This window comes from Castor canadensis, chromosome 11 (genome assembly GCF_047511655.1).
Source record: "Castor canadensis chromosome 11, mCasCan1.hap1v2, whole genome shotgun sequence".
In the NCBI taxonomy this organism is placed as follows: Eukaryota; Metazoa; Chordata; class Mammalia; order Rodentia; family Castoridae; genus Castor; species Castor canadensis.
The window spans coordinates 1,470,670-1,491,597 of record NC_133396.1 but is presented as its reverse complement, the minus strand read 5'-3'; the positions used below and the strand labels follow the sequence as shown (position 1 = coordinate 1,491,597).

The following is a 20,928-nucleotide window of genomic DNA, read 5'->3' as shown; positions in this document are numbered from 1 at the left end:
TTCCAGCAGGGCTGAGTCATGAGCTATTCTCTCTCAGAAGTGACTGAGCTAGAGCTTAGAGCTTCCACTGGAGTCCTTCATTTGGCTGTGATATGCTTTAGTAATGGCAGAAGGTATTTTAAATCTAAAATGTAATCAACAGAACCCACAGAGATAGTGGTAAATGTGCAGGAGTCATTACAAACACAGACTTTATTTCTATTGGTAGATGCCCACCCCCTCACAGAAACACCCCAGTGTAAGCTACTGACACCTCTGGCCTACACAGCTTTCCTCTGCAAGTGACACTAGCAGCAGGTCACACCCGTTCCAGATTTAGGGTAGCTATCTGGCTCCTGCGGGACTATTTCTAAAATGAAAGTGTCCTGGTCTGTTTTCTGCATCAGCAAGGACCTCAAGCTGGTTCTGGATTCAGCTGTGCAACATCAGTGCTCTGAAGGATGAGCTAAGACATCGGTAGCGGCCCTGACCTGAGCCAGCTGGCTGGTCCTTTATAGACAACCCTGTGCAGCTGTGGGCCAAGCATTCAGAGTTGGGCCAGAGTGGTACCTGGCTTCACTCTGCTCATCTGGAAGACAGAGACAATGACAGCAGCTCACACATGTAAGGAGCCCAGCGTGAGGCTGGTACACATTCGGTCTTAGCTGCACTCAGGACTTAAAGGTAGGGGTATGTCCACACTGCAGACAAAAGCCTGGGCCCACTTAGGTTCCTCCTTTTGGGATGGCAGAAGTGGGAGTGGAAGGGCAACTGCAGAATACTTGTCAGGCACCTAAAAAACTAGCTAGCATTTGTTGCCCTTAATGCAGAGAAACTAAAGCAGATATCTTAAAGCAACTGAGGCCAATAGGAAAAGGGGAACAGGTACTAGAGAAAAGGTTAGATCAAAAAGAATTAACCTAGAAGGTAACACCCATGCACAGGAAATCAATGTGAGTCAATGCCCTGTATAGCTATCCTTATCTCAACCAGCAAAAACCCTTGTTCCTTCCTATTATTGATTATACTCTCTCTACAACAAAATTAGAAATAAGGGCAAAATAGTTTCTGCTGGGTATTGAGGGGGGGGGAGAGGGAGAGAGCGGAGTGGGTGGTAAGGGAGGGGGTGGGGGCAGGGGGGAGAAATGAACCAAGCCTTGTATGCACATATGAATAATAAAAGAAAAATGAAAAAAAAAAAAAAGAATACTTGTCAGGAAGTACACTAGTGAACTCAAGAGAGTTATTTGGCCAGGAGTGGTAGTACAGGCCTATAATCCAAACTACTGAGGAGGCTGAGTTGGAAGATTACAAGTTTGAAGCCTGCCTGGGAAACTTAGCAAGACTGACTCAAAATTTAAATAAATAAATAAATTTTTAAAAAGGAGTGGAGTGGTGGGAGTGTAGCTCAGTAGCAGTACAACTGCCTAACTTGCACAAAGACCTAGGGTTCAATCCTCAGTACCATAGAATAAAATTTTTGTAAAAGGAAATAAGAAAGAGAGCGGGAGGGAGTGAAGGGGGAAGATGAAAAGAAGAGAACAGAAGAAAAAAAGAGGTATGCATTAACCCTGTAAGTGGCCCTTGGAGAGCAACAGAACCGAAGTCCACATGGCCACATGTGACTGTCCTAGGGGTCCAGCTCCTTGTCCTGTGTTTAAACCTTCTCCCTGTTCAGCCTGTCTGGAGTCATCAGCTGGACCATCAGCTAATACGTCCAAAGAACAGACAACATTTTCTTACTTTTCTGTCTGAAATAGCTGCCCCTTCCCCAGGCCAGGGGTCTTTGGGGCTGGGTGAGGAGCTGAATAACTTCCTTAGGCACTGGCTCTCAAGGGACGCCCAGGTCCCACTTCTATAGAGACACAGAACTTGGGTGTCACAGGGCAGAATGGTTCCCAGCAACTCAGCACTGTTGTAAGGATGTGCTAAGGCAAGAACCTATTTCCTTTACAGAAGTAGAGGAAAAGGGTGGGAAGGCATTGCCATTGCAGAGAGAGAAGACTTTAGGAAGCTGATTCTAAATCATGCCGATTCCTCCTAAGTGTATGTTCCATCAATCTGTTTTCATCTTAATTACACCCTAGGTAGTCTAAAAAACAGATGCCTTTACAGCCTAGGTAATAAATATGTTCTCCTGAGCTGTCAATTGGAATGGAGCATCAATGGGCTTGGCTCAGGGGAACCCACTGCTCCAAATGCATTGGTATTTTACTGCATGAATCACATGCCTGTCCTCAGTCCAAATGCAGCCCGAACAGGTCCTGGCACAGCAGCAATGAGCCACTTCCTGCCCCTTTGGACAGAGTTCTGGCAGGCAGTGATACCCCAGCTGCTACAAAGCCAGGCTTTGTCCTGTGGCATTCACTGTCTTGTGGTTGATGGCAAGGGCATGTCTGTGTAACCATCAAATGCCTCCAGAAGAGAGCATAGACTCAAGGAAGATGCAGCAGAGTCAGCTCCTCTTGACCCCTAGAGCTCTGCCCAGGAGACCAATTTAACCCTCCCTACTCAAGGACACTGAGTTACAGGTGTGTCAGTGATCCCCAGGACCCTCTTGGATGGAGTGGTCCCAGGACCACTATGGCTGTGGCAGCCATGCTCTAACCAGGGCAGCACCTGCACATGCTGGGAAGCAGGAGGCCACGAGTCAAGCACAGCATGTGGAGAGAGATTGCTCCTTTATACATTAATATGGGGAAAGTTGTCCCCTAGGTTGTTTTCAAGGATACAAAAACCTGAAATTGAAAGAAAAAGTCCTAACATTGTGAACTTTCTGGGAATACACACTTTGGACTTAATGATTCAACAATTATCACCCAGCACTGTGCAGGACAGAGGTTGCAACTCCACCCTTCATCACTCAGCAGTTCTGACCTCCCGGTGGTTTGAGCATGGGGGAACACTTACGTCTATGATCAGATACTCCACAGGCAGGGGGCGGGCCAGCTGGGTGATTTCGTTGCCAAACTTGTCAATATCCTGAAACAAACGTGAATGGCTATTGAGCGAAGGTGACCAGCGACATAGTATCCCATTCACACATTTATCTCACCTTTTAAAGGAACAGCCACACTCCTGGTAACTGGGACATCCCGGCAGGGAGAGCCCCTGCTCCATACAGCACAGCCTGCCAGCAAGGATGGCTGAGACAAAAGCAGCAGGGCTCATGCTCCCCTCAGGCTGGGCCTAAGCCCTTTTATTCTCAACAATAATCACCCCAAGTCTCACAGTCTGAATGCTCAAAAAAATTTTTTTTATGGAACTGGGTCTTGAACTCAGGGTTTCACGCTCTACTACTTGAGCCACGCCTACTGCTCTCAATGCTAACTCTTAAAAGAAAAACCTTACACTTCAGAAAACCTTGTATGGAAACTTAGTACTTGTACACGAACAAAACAAAAATACGCACAAATGAGTACACACACACACACACACACACACACACACAAGTACGCAGACATGGAAAACCCCTGCCACCAATCTGTCAAAGTCTAAACTTGTTTTGCTTTGTCAGATGCACAGAACATAAAGTTTAATTATGGGGAAAAATGGCCAGCATATGTTCATTAATCATAAAATGACAATTAGGTCTGATTTATGTCAGACATGCTGAGTTCAAACAGAGCTCTGGAAATAAATTCATAAGGACTGAACGCTTTTCATTAAAGATTCTACAAGAGGGGTCATATTTTCTATCTAAATCATCACATTATATAAATCATTCATTGAGCCATATATAAATTATATACCATAATTTCCAATTACAGGGCCTTACATAAAAGTTTACATTTATTTACGCTCTCAGACCCGAACTGGTTGCCAAGCATACGTCCCCAAGGAAAGCCACGAGGTTGCTCCCAGTCCATCATACCTTCAGAGAACATCAGAGAGCTGTGCTGTCTTTTTTTTTTTTTTAATTCATATGTGAATACAATGTTTGGGTCATTTCTCCCCCCTTCCCCCCTTCCCCTCTACCCCCAACTCCCTTACCCATCCTAACCCCCTGTGCTGTCTTTTAAGACAGTCATCATAATCTGTCCCTAAGTCAAACCAAGCCCATCATCCTACCAGGACATCAGTGGCCCCAACTGGCCTTGTCTCTTGTTTAAACATTAAAATTTCTCATCTGAAACATGCCTCTGTTTATGGGTATGCTTCTGCCTTTTCTGTCTGTCACCTAGAGAGATGCCAAAAAGGATTCCTCCTTTACCTAGAGGAAATAGTCCAAATACATCCAACCGGCAGCCTCCAAGGAAACATCAACTTTGACTCCGTTTTCTGCCAAGCAGGTCATTCCTATCCTGGCAAATGGCACATTCCTGCAGACTCTGTTCTGGCTGCCTCCCCTAAGGCTGAGATGACCATCCACACAACTTGGGTACAGGGTCACTCATTCTTCCCCACGTGTAGCCACATGGCCTCCTGTTCCAGGACTCTGCTGGCTATGACAGGAGTCCCAAAGATGTGGGTATACTGAGGGGCTCCTGGGTCCCTGAAGAGGCAGTTTCATAATGAAGGAGATATGGTAGGAGGCAGGAATCAAAGCCAATCTAACTAAATCACCACTTCCAAAAATACATGCTTGCCCCTACAAGAAATAACCTGCAACAACTCACACATAATTAGCCCATCTGGAATTCATCTTCAAATCTAATTAAGCTCTAATATGCAGAAACATTTTTCCAGCACCTGTTCACTTTAATCTTCCCCTCCAGGGGATTTTCTTGTTAAATGCCCCTCTCTCTTTTTTTTTGTGTCATGCTATTCTTGTTCCAATTTAACTACCCAAGTGTACCTTTTCTGCTCCCTAAGAAATTAAAGGTGTTGTATCCCCTTTTCTTCCCGGGGGTGGGGGGGAAAACAGATAACATCTATCTTTCCCCCATGCCTTTTCTCAAATGCTTTTGCCAGCCAATCTCTAGCCCTACACAACATTTTTAAAGGCAATTACTTTTTATGGCTTTAGCAAATGTCAGGCAGAATATGCTAGGAGGAAGACATCTTAATTCTAAGTACGATAGCCATCAAAGTGTCAGCAGTTTTATCTCCACTTGGAGCAAGACTCTGAAAGTCAGAAACTGTGGTCCCCAATGCCTCACTACTTGCCACAGGACATGTCTGGAAGCACTGGAGCCATGCATCAAAGAGAAGCGCAGGGATCAATGTCTTTGTTATCTCACAGCATGTGTGTGGTGACAGAACAGCAACTCACTGATCAGTTGGCACTGCCTTGCTTTGAAGAAGGTGGGCCAACTCAAGTGTGCTGCTTCTCTGTTAAGTACTGGCAGGAGGAGACGAGTGCCACCAGCAGCACTGATCTGAGAAGAGCTCAGAGCTTAGTGTCTCATGGCACAGAAATCCAGGAGGATTTGCAGGGTGCTTACTAAAGGTAAACAGAAGCAACAGCTGGATGCTCAGGCACTTGCCATACCTGGTATAGACTATATGCTGCATGCACAGGCCCAACTGACTCTCCCAACTGTACACACCACAGGCATTGCCCGTCCCCACCAAATGATGAGAGATGATGGGTTACAGAGATTAGTTATAGCCAGGAGCTGGTAGCTCACAACAGTAATCCTAGCTACTCAGGTGGCAGAGATCAGGAGGATCAAGGTTCAAACCCAGCCCAGGCAAGTAGTTTTCAAGGCCCTATCCTGGCCCAGGGCCCGGTTGGCCTGGGCAAAAAGTTAAGAACCTATCTTCAAGATAACCACAGCAAAACAGGCTGGAGATGTGAATCAAGCGGTAGAGTGCCTGCCTACCAAGTGCAAGACCCTGAGTTCAAATCCTAGTATGAAACCACCAAAAAATGAAAATAAAAAAAAATTAAAGTACTAAAAAAAGGGGAAGAAATGGCTATAAATAAATACTAGTGTGACCTTTTAGAGGGCAGGGCCTAAGTTTCTGTCACAACTCAGAAATTTTATGCCCAGCAGTTCTGCTCTGAGAATATGTGTACAGAGGTGTGACTCATGGCCAGTCTTTAACAAAAAAAATTAAAAAAAAAAAAGCCAAAAACGGAAACACTCAACTAATTACATTCTGATTTGGCTGCTTATCAATACATATACTTCATTTCTGTACAATTATGAGTCTTTTTAATTTGAAAGAACAGATAAAAAAATGAGAGGAACTGCACTAAATGCACAAGTGGCTATCATTAAATGTGTCCTCCTATTTTTCTGCAGAGAACAAGCGTCCATAATGACCACACACAGAGGTTCCAACAGTCAGGAGGACACACGAGGGGAGTAAAGTGGCTTACAAAGACAAAAGAGGACTGGGCGCGGTGGTTCATGCTGGTAATCACAACTACTCAGGAACCAGAGACAATGAAGATTGTGGTTCCCATCTCAATTAATAAGCCAGTCATGGTAGTGCATTCTTGTGGCCCCAGTTACATGGAAAGTCTAGATAGGAGGCAGGCCCTGGGAAAAAAATGCAAGAGCCTATCTAAAAAATAACTACAGCAAAAAAGGGCTGGTGGAGTGGCTTAAGTCACAGAGTACCTGCCTACCAAGTGTAAGGTCCTGAGTTTAAACCCCAGTACCATTAAAAAAAAAAAAAAAAAAAAAAACGACAAAAGGGGGAAGCCCTTACCCTCCCACCTGAATGTAATGTCCTGGAAATAAGAGACAAGTAGCAGCAGTCCTATTTTCTCAGGGGCAGCCTTTCTATGCACACATAGCCCCATATGTCCCTGTACTTTTCAAAGAGCACATTTGGGCACTGCTTATTTAGACCTTTGAACTCCTTCAGTCTCAGGGGTATCTGTGTCCACCTCTTCCTGCTTCACGGCCTGCACAAGATGGAGAGCAAAATTGTGCACAGCTCCCCTTCCACTAAACATGCAGGCTTCCTGCGCCCACCCTAAATGTGAATCCAAAGATGTAGTTGCACACACATGTCTAAACACCTACATACCTTCAAAAGGGAAAAAGACACTGGACTTATACTCTGTAGGTTCACTTTTAATTCCATATCAAGAGTTCTACCCTATACAGCATTCTGCCACACGATACAGTATTATTTAATGTTCCCTTGTCACTGAGCTATTCGATTGTTTCTAATTTTTATAACCACAGACAATCATGAATAACTGTCCTAGGTAAATATTGGTGCTGGTATCGTTTACAAGGCATATTTTAAATTTAACCACAAAGCCCACAAGAGGACTAAAACGATTACTTCAATGTTTGCTTTTATAGTTCTCTTTATTCAGACTGTTATTTTCCTGAAATGTGATAAATGAGTGTCTCAAACCCTACAATTTGGGAAGCACATCCCACCTGTTCTCACTAACAGAGTAAGCACTCTGTGAATGCAACAGGGTGATTAAGGAAATAACAATACCTCATGACAAAAGGGAACTCAATTCTTAAAGTGCAAGGAGTACACAATGAAACATGGAAATAAAGAACAAATTCCAACTTCATAAAAAGTATTTAAAAACAACATGGACAACCCAAACAAACATGAAGTCAGTAACAAAATCCTGAAAGTCCTTTAAGATTGAAAGCAAGACAAAGGCTCTGACCACTGTCACTGACATTGTTGGGGAATCTCAGCAGAGACACTAAGCCACACAAGAACAGAAAGAGAAAAACAAAACTGTTATTCAGCATCATTAAGTTGTGTGTGTAGAAAACCAAAGGGCTGCAGAGTAAACAGCAGATAAGCTGACAAAAGTTAACCTAATTCAAACAGTAGCAGTTTGAAGACATAGTTTTAAAATGTTGCTGTTTTATAGTATATAGAAAAACATATTATTACTAGGAATGATCTGACAAGCAAAAAGGGGCAAGACCTTCACAGGTCCAAAGCCTTTTGGGAGACATTAAAGAACATAAGTACAGCACTTCAAGTCCAAAAGGGAGAGGACATCCTTGAAAAGATCTGGTGAAACCCCACAGAGATCCTTTAGTTTGGTACAACTTCAAAGGCTGACTCTAAAACTCACTGGCCAAAGATGGTGCAGCTCCTGAAGGAAGCAAAGTGGCAGCACTTGTGTGTTGAGTGTACAGAATAACTCCAAAGTTACAGTGACAGTGATCAAGGAAGACTGGCACTGGTACTGATTCAGGAAAACTGGTCAATGGAACAGAACAATGTTCAGAACCACATCCATGATTTTTGGAGACAACTGATAAAGAGATGGATTGTAAAGCAACAGGAAGAGGGTGTTTTCCTTCAATAAATGGTGCTCAGACAACTAATCAATCACATATCTGAAAACTGGAAAGGCACTGGAAGCGACTGCATTGAAGCCTCATTCCCCCATAGGATACAACTGATGGTAGGGTGCCAGCTCCTGTGATCTCATGGGCTCAGACAATAAAGATCTGTTTAAAAGGAGGGGGCTCAGAGGAAACCCCAGCAGGAGTTGCTGATGACACTAATATAGAAACTCTCTTCTGTCTTCTTGACACAGGCCACTGCAGGAGATGAGGGCACAGCAGAGACTATGGCTTCCAGACAGGGCTGGAGTGACAAGGTTAGAGACACACGGGTTTCAAACACATAGCTGTTCTCCAGGATATTGGCAAAAATTTAAGGCACATGGAGCCAGATGTCCCATCTATTTGAGCCTCGTGAGGAAGGAGCAAAACCAAAAACTTCTGAAGGGACACTGCATGTCTTATGACCTTTCTGAGCTCAGGACACAAAGCCCTAAGGTGGGCTATAGCCTTATAAAGAACATGGGCTTTCAGGTGGAAATGCTAGAGGACTCCATTACAGAGATGGGGAAGAACCAATGGCAGACTGGCTAGGTCTTACCAAAAAGCCAGTCAGACGTGGTTCAGCTATTCACCATGGACATGGAGGTTGACAGCCAAAACTCTACTTCCTTGCAGATGAAGAGGAATGCCCTATCTTGTGGAACAGCCTCTGGAGTCTCTGGCTTAATAGACAAGGAGTAGCACACAACTCACACTCATAACTGTGAATGGTTCAGAGAACACAGAGGTGACACAAAGACAGAATACAAGGACCCAAAAACAACTAAAAGTACAACCCATACTTAGGAGAAATATCAGGCAAAACTGCTCCAGAAGTAACAGGTTAATAGGATTAGTAGATAAAGACATCAGAACAGTCATAACTGTATCCTGTATGTTCACAGAGGTAAATGGAAATATATAAATGACAAGGTTAACTTCTAGGAACGAAAACTACAATATCTGAAATAGATTAATATCTAGATGAAATGACAGATCAGATAATCCAGAAGATTAATGAATATGAAGACAAAAACGGAAATTATCCAAAATGAAACACAGAGAAAAAAAAAAGACTTAAATAAAATGAACAGAGCATCAGTGAACTGTGGGACTTCATGTAGCCAAATGTATGTAATGAGAATCCCCTAGGGAGAGATTTTAAAAAAGTTATCTGTCTAACAAGCCTGAGGCCCTGAGTGCAAACCCCAATACTGTTAAAACAGGTACCTTTACCTACTCAAAACACCAGAGCTGACAAGCAGCTAATGTTCCAGGATGCACAAATATTAGAGGAGTCCAAGACACTCTGTCCTACAGGTGTATAATTTTTTTGTGCCACTGTGTCTTTACCTTATAAAAGACATCAGGCACATACTGCTCACTGCTGGACTCCTTGGCATAGCCGAGCTCAGGGGCATCCTTGCACGGCAGCAGACACTCATCTCGGACCAGTGCCATGCACTGGTTAGACACCTGGTATCCTTCAAAGTGGACCTGGTTGTCCGGACCACCTGCAAGAGAAAGACCTTCAAGAGAATCTACCAAAGGATATTCAGAACCAATCCATGTCTGTTACCTTCTGGTAAATAGGAAGCAAACATCAGAAGTCCGTCTTGAGTAATCTGGCTAGGGGCTGGAGCATCAGGCCTTGGACACACAGTGTCTGCTCACACCCCCACAGCCACAGGCTGCACACATGGGGCCACACATGACACACAGTCATAGCCCAGGATTGCTGTGCTTAGTGCATCAAACATATGACCTTGCAGGGTTTTTGTTTGGTTTTTTTTGGTGAGACTGGGGTTTGAACTCAGGGCTTTGATCTTACAAAGCAGGTGTTCTGAGAAGGCAGAGTGGCTCATGTGGTACAGCACCTGCCTAGCAAGTGTGAAGCCCTGAGTTCAAACCCCAGTACTCTCAAAAAAAAAAAAAAAAGGCCCTCTACCTCTTGAGCCATACCTTGCAGTCCATTTTTGCTCTGGATAGTCGGAGATGGGGGTCTCATAAACTATTTACCCAGGCTGGCATCAAAGTTCAAATCTTCCAATCTCAGCCTCCCAAAGTAGCCAGAATTACAGGTATGAGCCACTAGCTCCGAGCCAACCTCTCAGTTTTTAACAAACCAGGATATATGAACAGATTCGCCTACAGATAGGGGCTGGGGGGTGAGAGGGGTGCCAAGGGTGAGAAGGACAAGAACTATCTTTTAATTGTTTTTGTTTGCTTGTTTTGAGGCAGGGTCTATGTAGCCCAGGCTGGCCTTGAACTGGTGATCCTCAGCCTCTTGAGTGCTAGAATTACAGGTATGGAACACCATGCCTGGTTAGACACTATCTTCAGTAAAACACTCCTAGCACTGGCATAATCCACAGTAGTATCCACCTTAAAGAAATCTATGTGGCCATATCAGGTCAGTGCCCAAGTATCACTTTTCACACACTGAGGTGTAGATACACTGCAGAGTCATGGGGGACAGGGTCACCTAGGGGCTTTCCTCCTAATACCTTCCACTCCACATGTGCTTACAGCCCATGCATCACCCTCTAGACTTCCCTCTTTCCCAAGTGCCACTCCATATCAACCTTAAAGTCAGGACAGTGTATAAATGACTGCTGAGAGGAAGCTGTCCAGCCAGCTCTACCAGATCCCTGCCATCAGGAGGGTGGGCAGCTAGTGGGACATCTACTGCCACAGGTATACTTCCAGAATGAGGGCTACCCAAGGAAAACTCCAATGTCCATTGTTTTTTATAGCCAGAGAATAAAAAATCCCCTGTCTCTATTTCAGTATTATGAAAACAGAGTCATTTACTGATCAGGGAAAAGAATTCAATCCATCTGGCTTCCAAACACATATCGGAAAAGGTGGAGGACGTGGGCAGAGCCAGCCCCAAGTGGGCAAAGCAGGCTGTTGCTCCATTCATCTTTACACACAGGCCAACCAAGGCTGACTGAAAACTGTCAAATCAAACCCGCATGAACGGTCCTGTTCTTGAATCTAGCACTTTCTCCCTGGTCCTAACTTAAATGACAAGACATCTCAGCAGCACACCCAGACTCAGCTATTCATCAAGCAGCACAAACATGCCATCATACCTGAACTTGCTAACTCAGAGAACGCAGAGGGAAATGCTGGAGGAGTGTGGGGGCCACCATGTGCACAACTATTTATGTTTCCTCAGGGAGTTGCAAACCAGGGGTGTTTTTTGTTTGTTTGTTCTTTGGCACTGGGGTGTAAGCTAAGGGATTCACATTTGTAAAGCAGGCACTGTACCACTTAAGCCATTCCGCCAGCTGGGCTGGTTTATTGACCATCTATTAACGTGTGATAGGTCACTAGGGAAGAAAACCTGGCCTTTGGGAATGAGGGGAAAATGGAAACCAGTATTGTAAATACTTTTAAAAAAGCAACATTGTCCAGGTAAGTAGTCTCCAAAGGCACTACTTTGCAAGATAAACTGCAAATACACTCTTTTTTTTTTTTTTTTTTTATTATTCATATGTGCATACAATACTTGGGTCATTTCTCCCCCCGCCCCCACCCTCTCCCGCAAATACCCCTTTTCATGTGGAGTAGAAACAAGTGCATGTTCTCAGGGGTTTACTAACCCTGTGGGAACCTCACACAGACTGAGATGCCAAGGAGGCTGGAGAAGTTAACTTTCATTCCCTGCACAGAGCACCTACAGGAAACCTACACAGGGACAGACCATGGCATGAGGGGCAGCCTCAGGAAGAATGGCATTACTATTGAATTTGTGATGCATTTCTGGTTTTCAAAGCAGACCCTCAGAAAGTCATGTCACAGCCCAGGAACCAAGTGTGTGCTCAGTGAGGAGGACCTGGAGACATGACCACTGCAGTATGGACACACTCCATCTAGTTCTCTCAAGCAAATCACTACATGTAACCAAGCCAGAAAGGGTGGATAATTACAGGGGGGTGGGGGAGGAACCACAAGTAAAGGCAAGGGAGTAGAGCCCCTGTACCCCACAGGCACCTGTACTGTGCCTGTAGAAGGGTCCCATAGGTGCCACAGGAGTGGGAATGCAGCTAGTGCATTTTCCAGCATCTCCACAAGGGCCCAAGAGAGCTTGGCCAAGGGACCCTAGCACAGAGGGAAAGGCACACTTTTGAGTTAGCTAGCTGTATGCTAGCTAAGTGACTAAAAACCTCAGGTTAAGATCTACAGCACCACAGACGTTCTTTAGCTGGTGCCTCCTCTAGAGAGGGAGATAATGACCAGACTAAGCATCAAGAGGGACAATTCAGCACCCAGATGCAAAAGGAGGTTGACTATAGATTTTATTGTAGGTGAGGTCAGAGGCTAGAGTGTAGCTCAGGGATAGAGCACTTGTCTGGCATGTGCAGGGCCTTGGATTCCATCTAACTAAAGGCTACTCGCTGCCTCAAAAGTTCCTTCCAGATCCTTTCTGTAAGTACCAATTCTGGAAGCAGAGTTCATGGATGATGTATGATCTCCAAACTATCAACAAGAAGTGTGACAACTGAAGGTGGCAGCCCGCAAGCTGGAAACTATAATTTTTAAAATGTGCCAGTTCTTTGGCCCATGAGACAATATCCCCATAGAAACAGTAAATTACCATGGGAGCTCATAGAAGCCCAAACCAACCATTCTCAATAAAGGCGGCAGTTCTGGAAGTATCTGAAGGTGTTTCTGGTTGTCTCAATGGTAGGGCACTGCCAGCTTTCATGGGCTGGGATCAAAGATGCCAGGCCCATCCAGGTAAAAGGGAGTCCAACACAAGAATCACTCCATATCCCAATGACCATACTTACATGGGGAACCCCTAACATGATCTGAGACAGGAACCAATGCCATTACATAAACCACCACCAAAACATATATACACTGCTTCAACTCCCACTCAATTCTCTAGGACTGCAGTAGTGTGTAAGCTGAGGGAAAGACACATGGTTCTGTTCGGGCAGGATGGAGAGCTGTGGGGCATCTCAGGAGGCCTCAGTCATGATGGCCAAAATGGCAGCTGGATAAATGTGAGAGAGAGAGAGAGAGAGAGAGAACATACATACGATTGTATTAGTGGGTCTGAGCAGACTACAGGGAAGCAGAAGAGGAAAAGAGAATAATAGCGAGTGAATAATATTGGAACAATGCACCTATGTATGAAGGCAGTGTAAGGTAATACACTGCAAGATGTTGAGTAAAGAGTAGGGCAATAGAGAAAGAGTAAGAAATGGGATTTGGGGGGCAATCTGATGAAAGTATGATATATAAATGTGTGAAATATCAAGGCAAAACTCCCTTGAACAATCAATATATACTTAAAAAAAAAAAATGAAGGGCAAGCTAGGCACAGTGACTCACACCTATAATCCCAGCTATGTGGGAGACTGAATAAGATTGAGAGAAGTGAGGTTTGAGGCAAGCCCAGGCAAATAGTTTGTGAGAACTCCTCCAAAATAACCAGAGCAAAATGGACTGGAGGTGTGGCTCAAGTGCAGAGTGCCTACTTTGTAAGCACAAAGCCCTGAGTTTAACAAACCCCACCCACCACCCCACCCCACCCCCAAAAAAAGCAGGTAAAATAAGTCCTATTCTGGGGTAGGTACCAGTGGGAGAGGGAAAAGTAAACAGAGAATGTGGAGAAGGACGAATATGGTCAATGTACTTTGTATACATGTATGAATATAGAACATATTTAAAATTGTTCTAAGAAGGGGGATGAGGGAGAATGATGCAGGGGGTGAATCTAATTAAGATATATTATAAACACATAGGCAAATCTCACAATGTATCCTCGTATATAACTATGATTGCTATTTAAGAAAAACTTAACCCTGTAACAAATGAGAGGAATTTAATGGCATTCCCCATACTAATAAAAGCAGGGTTTTTTTTTTATTCCAAAACAAATAAATAAAAAAATAACTACCAGCCTATACCACAGCACCTCGGGTGTTGACCTAGAATGCAGGGCTACATGAGGCAGGTATGGCATCCCAAGTGTCAGCTGAGATGCAGAATTATGATGCAGGGCTGTGGGAAGCAAGGAACAGACAAATCATGTTCCTTCCCTTCTTCAAGCACAGTGCAGGGTGGTGTCAAAAGACCTACGACTGGAGTACAAAGCCTTTGCTCTCTGCTCCATTCCATGGAGACCAACGCTCCTTTTCCTGGAGTCTCCACTGTCCTATTACCTGATCTCTCCCCCTGTCCACACCCTGCTCTGTCTGCCTATGAGGAAGTACTCTGTATGGACTCAATTTTTTTTTGGCGGGACTGGAGTTTGAATTCAGGGCTTTATACTTGCAAAACAAGTGCTCTAGCCAGGCACCAGTGGTTCATATCTGTAATCCTAGCTACTCAGGAGGCAGAGATCAGGAGGATCACAGTTTAAAGCCAGCCTAGGAAAACAATTTTTGAGACCCTATTTTGAAAAAATCATCACAAAAAAAAAAAGTGGCGGGGTGGCTCAATGTGAAGGCTCTAAGTTAAAGCCCCAGTACCACAAAAACAAACAAACAAAAAAACAAACAGGTGCTCTATCACTTGAACCCAACTTCCAGTCTATTTTGCTCTGGTTATTTTTGGAGATAGGGTCTCCAATAACTATTTTTGCAGGCTGTCCTTGAACCACGATCCTGTTCTCAGCCTCCTAAGTAGTTAGGACTAGAAGGGTGAGCCACTAGTGCCCAGCTGCCCTTCAATCCTGACCAAAACCTACACCCTTTAGCGCCTGACCCTTCAGAAACAACTTAGGAAAATGAATCTGACCTAACTAATTCAGGTGTGCAATAAGGAAAATGTTTCCATTATTAACAAAACTAACACAGTGATAATGTCACCACTATCTCTCAGTCTTCAAAAAGAAGGTTCCCGTCAATCTAACCAAATCTTAAACCAAGGAATCGCAAGTTTGCTAACAGAGGACGGCTTAAATATTCTAGCAGTGTGAAAGCTTTTTTATTAAGTGTCCCATAGTGGTGGAACCAGCTCTAGTTCCTTCCGTAAGACTGTATGTGAACCAGTGTGTCTGTGATATAGAGGACGCTATCATCTCCTTGAGGTAAGAAACCAGACCTTACATTAAAATCTTACCAAATAAAGAGCTGGCAGCATGGCTCAAGAGGTAAGAGCACCTGCCTAGCAAGCGTTGAGGCCCTGAGTTCAAACTCTAGTGTACCAAAAAATAAAATTAAAATGGCATCTGTAAAATCTTACCAAATAGAAAAACAATAAATAAGTAAAATAAAATCTGACCAAATAGATCATGTGTTTATGACTTGGCTCTCCAATTTCTGAATTCCTACTTCTTTTAATTCTATGGTCCATGTGCGGCTTTTTTTCCGGGACAACATGTCAGGTATGTTATAAAACATTTGGTGGCATGTTTTCATAAGCAACAATCTATTCTTACATGACGTATATAACACGTAATATCATACAACACAAACACAGACATCACTCCCAAAAAAACCTTTGCAGAAATGGTTTCTTAGAACAACAGTCCCATTCATAATATGAAAATATGTGAGTTACAGAAACAGAGAACACAGTCATCTGGCTGCTGGAAAGGGGCACAGGCCCATAAATCGAAAGTCGGCCTGTACGTGTGACTCGAGCAGCAGACCAGAGGGCAGCCTTGCCTAGGCTCTAGCGATGCCATGGATGATGCTCAAAGTTCAGAGTGTTTACCATGAAACAGAAGGAGGAATCGATGTCCAAGTCCACTAGCATCACAGTTGAGTGTGGTGCCCCATGCCTATAAGTCTAGCACTACTTGGGAGGCAGATAATAAATAAATAAATCAATCAAAGAAAATCTATTACAACAAAGTTAAAGATGAAAAGCTGCTGGAGGCTAGGTTTGGAGCCTACCTGTAATCTCAGTTACTTAAGTAGCAGAGATTGTGAGGATCGTGGTTGGAGACCAGCCAGAGCAAAAACTTAGTGAGGCCTCTTCTCAACAAATAAGCCAGGTGTTCCACACCTGTAACCCAACTACACAGGAGGCATAGATAGGATTGTGATCTGAAGCCAGCCTCAGGCAAAACCCTATCTGTAAAACTAACTGAAGCAAAAAAGGGCTGGGGATGTGACTCAAGTGGTAGAGCACTTGCTTAACTGCGTTCAAACCTCAGAACACCACCAAAAAAGTTGCTGAAAGGAATAGTAAAACATGAACAGGGCAGCAGTACTTTAAGACATTACTGTATCCACTTATACCTGTGGCCACTGCAGTAACAAACTTGGAACCAAAATGCCCATCAGGAGAGAGCCGGCAGATGTTGGGGTGCTTGTTTTGAAAGTCTCCTGCAGTGATGCATTCTTCTGAACTCAGGAAATAGGTGTCCTAAGACAAGAAAAGTGGCACACCAAACTTTATAGTACCATTCAAAATAGACTTCTACTCCATCTTTAAAAAAATAGTGAGAGCTAAACTATAACATCTCAAAAACCACACTGAAACAAATACCTGCAATTCCTAACCATCATGGACTCCTCATCTAAAACCACTCAAACTAGAAAGGCTGGAAGCCCTGGGAAACCCACCCCTACAGGTCTGTACAGATAAGCAGGGGAGACAGAATATAGACCAAGCCTAAATTTCAAGAAAACTGTCTTGAAAATAATTTGCAAGCTGTGCAGAGACCCCAAGCACTGTCTGAATCAGGCTCCATCTCACCTTATTTCGACTGTATCGAACTGTACCCTTTCGGGTGTCTTCGGAGACGAGGTCTGTGAATATCCAGCCAACCTTAATGAAAAAGGAAGCATCTTTTGAATACCTTTCTAAAACAGATGATAAATGATCCTGGCTTCTGTGCAGGGAGCCTGAGTAAGAACAGTGTCCTGCAGAGCCTGTTCTTCATGGAAGTCTGTGGAGCTGAGAGCTGCTATTAGTTGTTCTAGGGCTTTGAACCCAACTTGGCAGAAATCTGCATCTGGTGCTGTGGGGCTGGGGAAATGCAGACTCACTTATTCATTACAAAGAATTCTGCTCAGACCAACAGCATACGGCAAAAGGGAGCTTATGCTTTAAAGATGAAGACAAATGAATAACAAGCACTAAGAAATTTCCCATGTAGCCAGGCATGGCGGTGCACGCTTGCAATCCCAGCACCAGGGAGTCTGAGGCAGAAGATCATGAGTATGTAGCCTGAGCTACATAGCAAGATCTTGTCCCAAAAAAAGAAAAAAAGTGACCTTTTTTTCTTCTGGGAACTTTATCAAGGGTGTGAAATGAACCAGTCAATGGACTCTGAAAAGAAATTCTCCTCCCATCTTCTAACTGTTCCATAAACCAAGAGGGTCCCAGGCTCAGATGCCTAAGTAATAAACAGGAAATCTGATAATGGTGGACAAGGGAACACACATGACAGAAGATGAAGCAAGGTAAGAGGTGAGTGCTCCCACAGAGCTGCTTTTGCACTGCACCCACTGTCCTTAGGAACTGTGTCTGACTAGTAGAAAAGTGATGACTACTTGTCTGGGATCATGTATTTATATTTTTTTGTTTGTTTGTTTTGGTTTTAAGAGACAGGGTCTCACTATGTATAGGTGCAGACTGGCCTCAAACTTCTGGCCTCCATCCTCCTGCCTTAGCCTCCCAAGAACTGGGAGTGCAGGCATGTATTACAATAGTTGGCTGTGTATTGACACTTAAGGAAATGTTTCCACCTCATTCTAAGTCAAAGAATAATAAAAGCTATCAGCATTCAATGAACACATGTGAGGTTCCAAAGGAGAAAAGCCTGCACCTGACCTTACACAGCTGGGGAGTTGGTTCCAGTCACTTCCCTCCCACCCAAGGTCCTGGGCACAGGACCTGGGTCCCCTCAAAGGCCTGGCTGGCAGACAGCCCTGTACCTTCCTCAGGCCAAGCTTGGCAGCAATCTCATCAACCACCTCGGCTTTGGGATCTTCAAGAAGCTCCAGGCTGTTCTGTGTGCCAATCTGTTGGGTATCAAAGGGAGAAGGCAGAGTCAGAGGTCAGGGCTGGGAAGAGCCAGGCCTCCACTCCACTCATCTGCATGTCAGGGTCACAGGCCTGCTGGCTTCCTCCCCACTGGAGAGGAGGTTTATGGCCACTGCCTAAACACAGCCTATGTCCCTTCTAACCTTTTTTTCCCTGGATGCAATGTGCTGAACATGAACAAGCCTTCAGAATGGCTATGACACAGCTGTGAGAAAGTGGTTGTTCAGAACAAAGGAAAGGTGCCTTCACTGGGGAATGAAGCTATTTCAATACTCCCTTGGATGAGTGGTTCTACTCCAGACTGTGGCTGATAGGCAGACTGCAGCTGCAAGGTGGCGTTCATCCCAGAGCCACTTTGGAACACTTGTGTGCTGCTGATACAGGAATGATGTTCAGCTCCACAGCCAAAACACTGAGCCACAGTCCAACTTAGAGCAAAGAAAATAGGCGTCTCCACTTGGAACCTGCTTGTCAGGAGGCACAGTGCTTCGCCTGGCATTTGATGAGCTCTGGCTGTGGCTGGCGCATATGCAACTTAAACTGACCACAGGACACCACCTTCCTGGATTGGATAATAAGATCCTTAATCTCCATTTAAGTGTAGTTCATGAGTCATGAGTAAGTACTACTCCAAGCAGAATCTCCAGTCATAGGGATAAGAAAGCAAAGGCAAATTAAGTCATATTAATGGGGTGTATCCTTGTAAATTAGTCAAATTCTGACAAAAGAGCAAAGAACTTTGCGTTTGCTGGTTGTCACCCATGTGGAGGACACCTCCAGGGGACAGGTCAAATCCCAAATCTCCAACTCCACCCAAATCTGAGGAAAGGTGCTTGCAGGAGGTCATTAGTGATCAATGTTTCGACCTACAGTACCCTTCTCCCCCAAACTTGGAGCTCTGGTTATGCCAATGGTAGTCAGGATGCCAGAAATTTCTGTTCCAATTATGTATTTCCTTTCTTCCCTCTTCCCGCCCTTCCTTATATTTTTCTTCCTACCTTTTGTTTTTTTTTTTTTCAAGACAGGGTCTCACTCAACAGTCCAGGCTGGCCTCAAACTCAAAATCCTCCTGCCTCTGTCTCCCAAATACTGAGATTACAGAGGTGTATCACCATACCCAGCTTCTTTGCTGAGAAGTTTTTGCCTAGGAACAGAGAGCCTCCTTATCTCCACCTCCCAAGTAGCTGAGATTACATTACAGGTGTGAGTGACTGTGCCTGGCCCTATTCTGAGATTCCAGACACAATCTTCAGGACTCATATCCTAGGAGTCCCATCACTCCTAGGATGGCTGCTGGGTGGACAATGCAGAACTAGGGAGGAGAGCAGTGCTGGCAAGAGCAACTCAGATGACAGTCTAGACAAGTATGCTGTATTGATATTTGTCCAATGTACTTAAATTACTAAATGTACTAGTTATGTCAGAGAATATCCCATTCTTAGACAACAGAACGATGCAGTATAGGGGCCGTGATCTAACTCTCCAATAATTCAGAAAATAAATACTGTGTATGTGCAAACTCATGGCACGTATGCATGTACAGCAAGAGAGAAGATGCACAAATGAATGACAAAGGAAGCGGGACAATCTGAAAAGGGCTTTGCACACAGCCTTTCGAAACAACAAAATACAAACATCCATAAATGGAAATCCTGCCTTCACATACCTGAGGAGGTTCATAAATCGCAGCCACTTCGGCCCTGATACCAAGAGGAATGTCCTTGTGCTCTGTGTACCGTCCATATAAGTACCCAAAATGCTGGTTCCCTGTCTTTCTCCAGAAGTCAAGGAAGCGATCAGCAACAGTGTGATTCTCAAACATGATATTGTCCACATGTCTGTACTTCTGTAGAGTTAACAAAAGTGGGCTAAATGAAAACATTCCATCAAAACAAACTAATTAATTGTTCTAGGACAAACCATGCCAAAATATCTCTTATCTGATTCTTTCATTGTTTCTTCCCTTCTCCCCTCCCCCCACCCCATTACTGGAAATTGAACTCAGCCATATCTAGTTCTTTAAAAACCAAACTACGCCAGGCACCAGAAGCTCACTTCTGTAATCCTAGCTACTCAGAAGGTAGAGATGTGGAAGACTGAAGTTTGAAGCCAGCCTGGCAAATAGTTCACAAGATCCTATCTTGAAAATACCCAACATAAAAAAGGAGTGGTGTAGTGGCTCAAGTGGTAGAGCACCTGCCTAGCAAATGTGAGGCCCTGAGTTCAAATCCCATTACCAAAAAAAAAAAATCCCAGAAAGGGGAGTAGTTCAATGGTAGAGCACTTATCTATCATGAGAGAGGCCCTAGGTTAGATCCCCAGCAACAAACAAAACCTAAGTTTTAAAAATCTGCTTTGCCCTTCAGAGTCTAGTGGAGAATTTGTGTGGGGGTGGGGGGGGTTCATCAATCAATAAAGAAAAACTAATCTCACTGTGATTTTAACCTAAAATGCAGATTTTCACAATTCCTATGGTTTAAAAAAAATAAAGTAGTTTTGTAGAAAGAGCAAAGGAATGGAGGAAAGGAAGTTGGTTTCTAAAGAAGTCAGATGGCCATGGCACTGTCTTAAGGAGCTAGATGTGGCAGGCAATGGCACAGGAAAGATGTGGTGGGCACTCTCATGGCCCAGTGACAAGCAGGAAAGCCCAGCCAGAACACCTTCCTCCTAAGCCACCTCTCTTAAACCTGGACAGGCATCCAGAGTAGACCCTACAAAGGCTCCATTATCAGCCTCCATAGAAGCTATTTAAAAGCCA

General features: G+C 44.2%; 1 protein-coding gene across 1 annotated transcript in view; it reads right to left on the bottom strand.

The window, feature by feature from the left end:
- The window catches only part of Nploc4 (NPL4 homolog, ubiquitin recognition factor), a 55,470-nt gene that overhangs the window by 9,254 nt on the left and 25,288 nt on the right, over positions 1-20,928 (bottom strand). Inside the window, exons 8-13 of the mRNA XM_020187881.2 lie at positions 19,837-20,016; positions 18,062-18,148; positions 16,878-16,949; positions 16,418-16,544; positions 9,558-9,718; positions 2,890-2,961 (exon numbers count right to left, since the gene is read on the bottom strand). Of these exons, the coding sequence (XP_020043470.1) occupies positions 2,890-2,961; positions 9,558-9,718; positions 16,418-16,544; positions 16,878-16,949; positions 18,062-18,148; positions 19,837-20,016 (699 nt within the window). The remainder of the gene's footprint in view (positions 1-2,889; positions 2,962-9,557; positions 9,719-16,417; positions 16,545-16,877; positions 16,950-18,061; positions 18,149-19,836; positions 20,017-20,928) is intronic.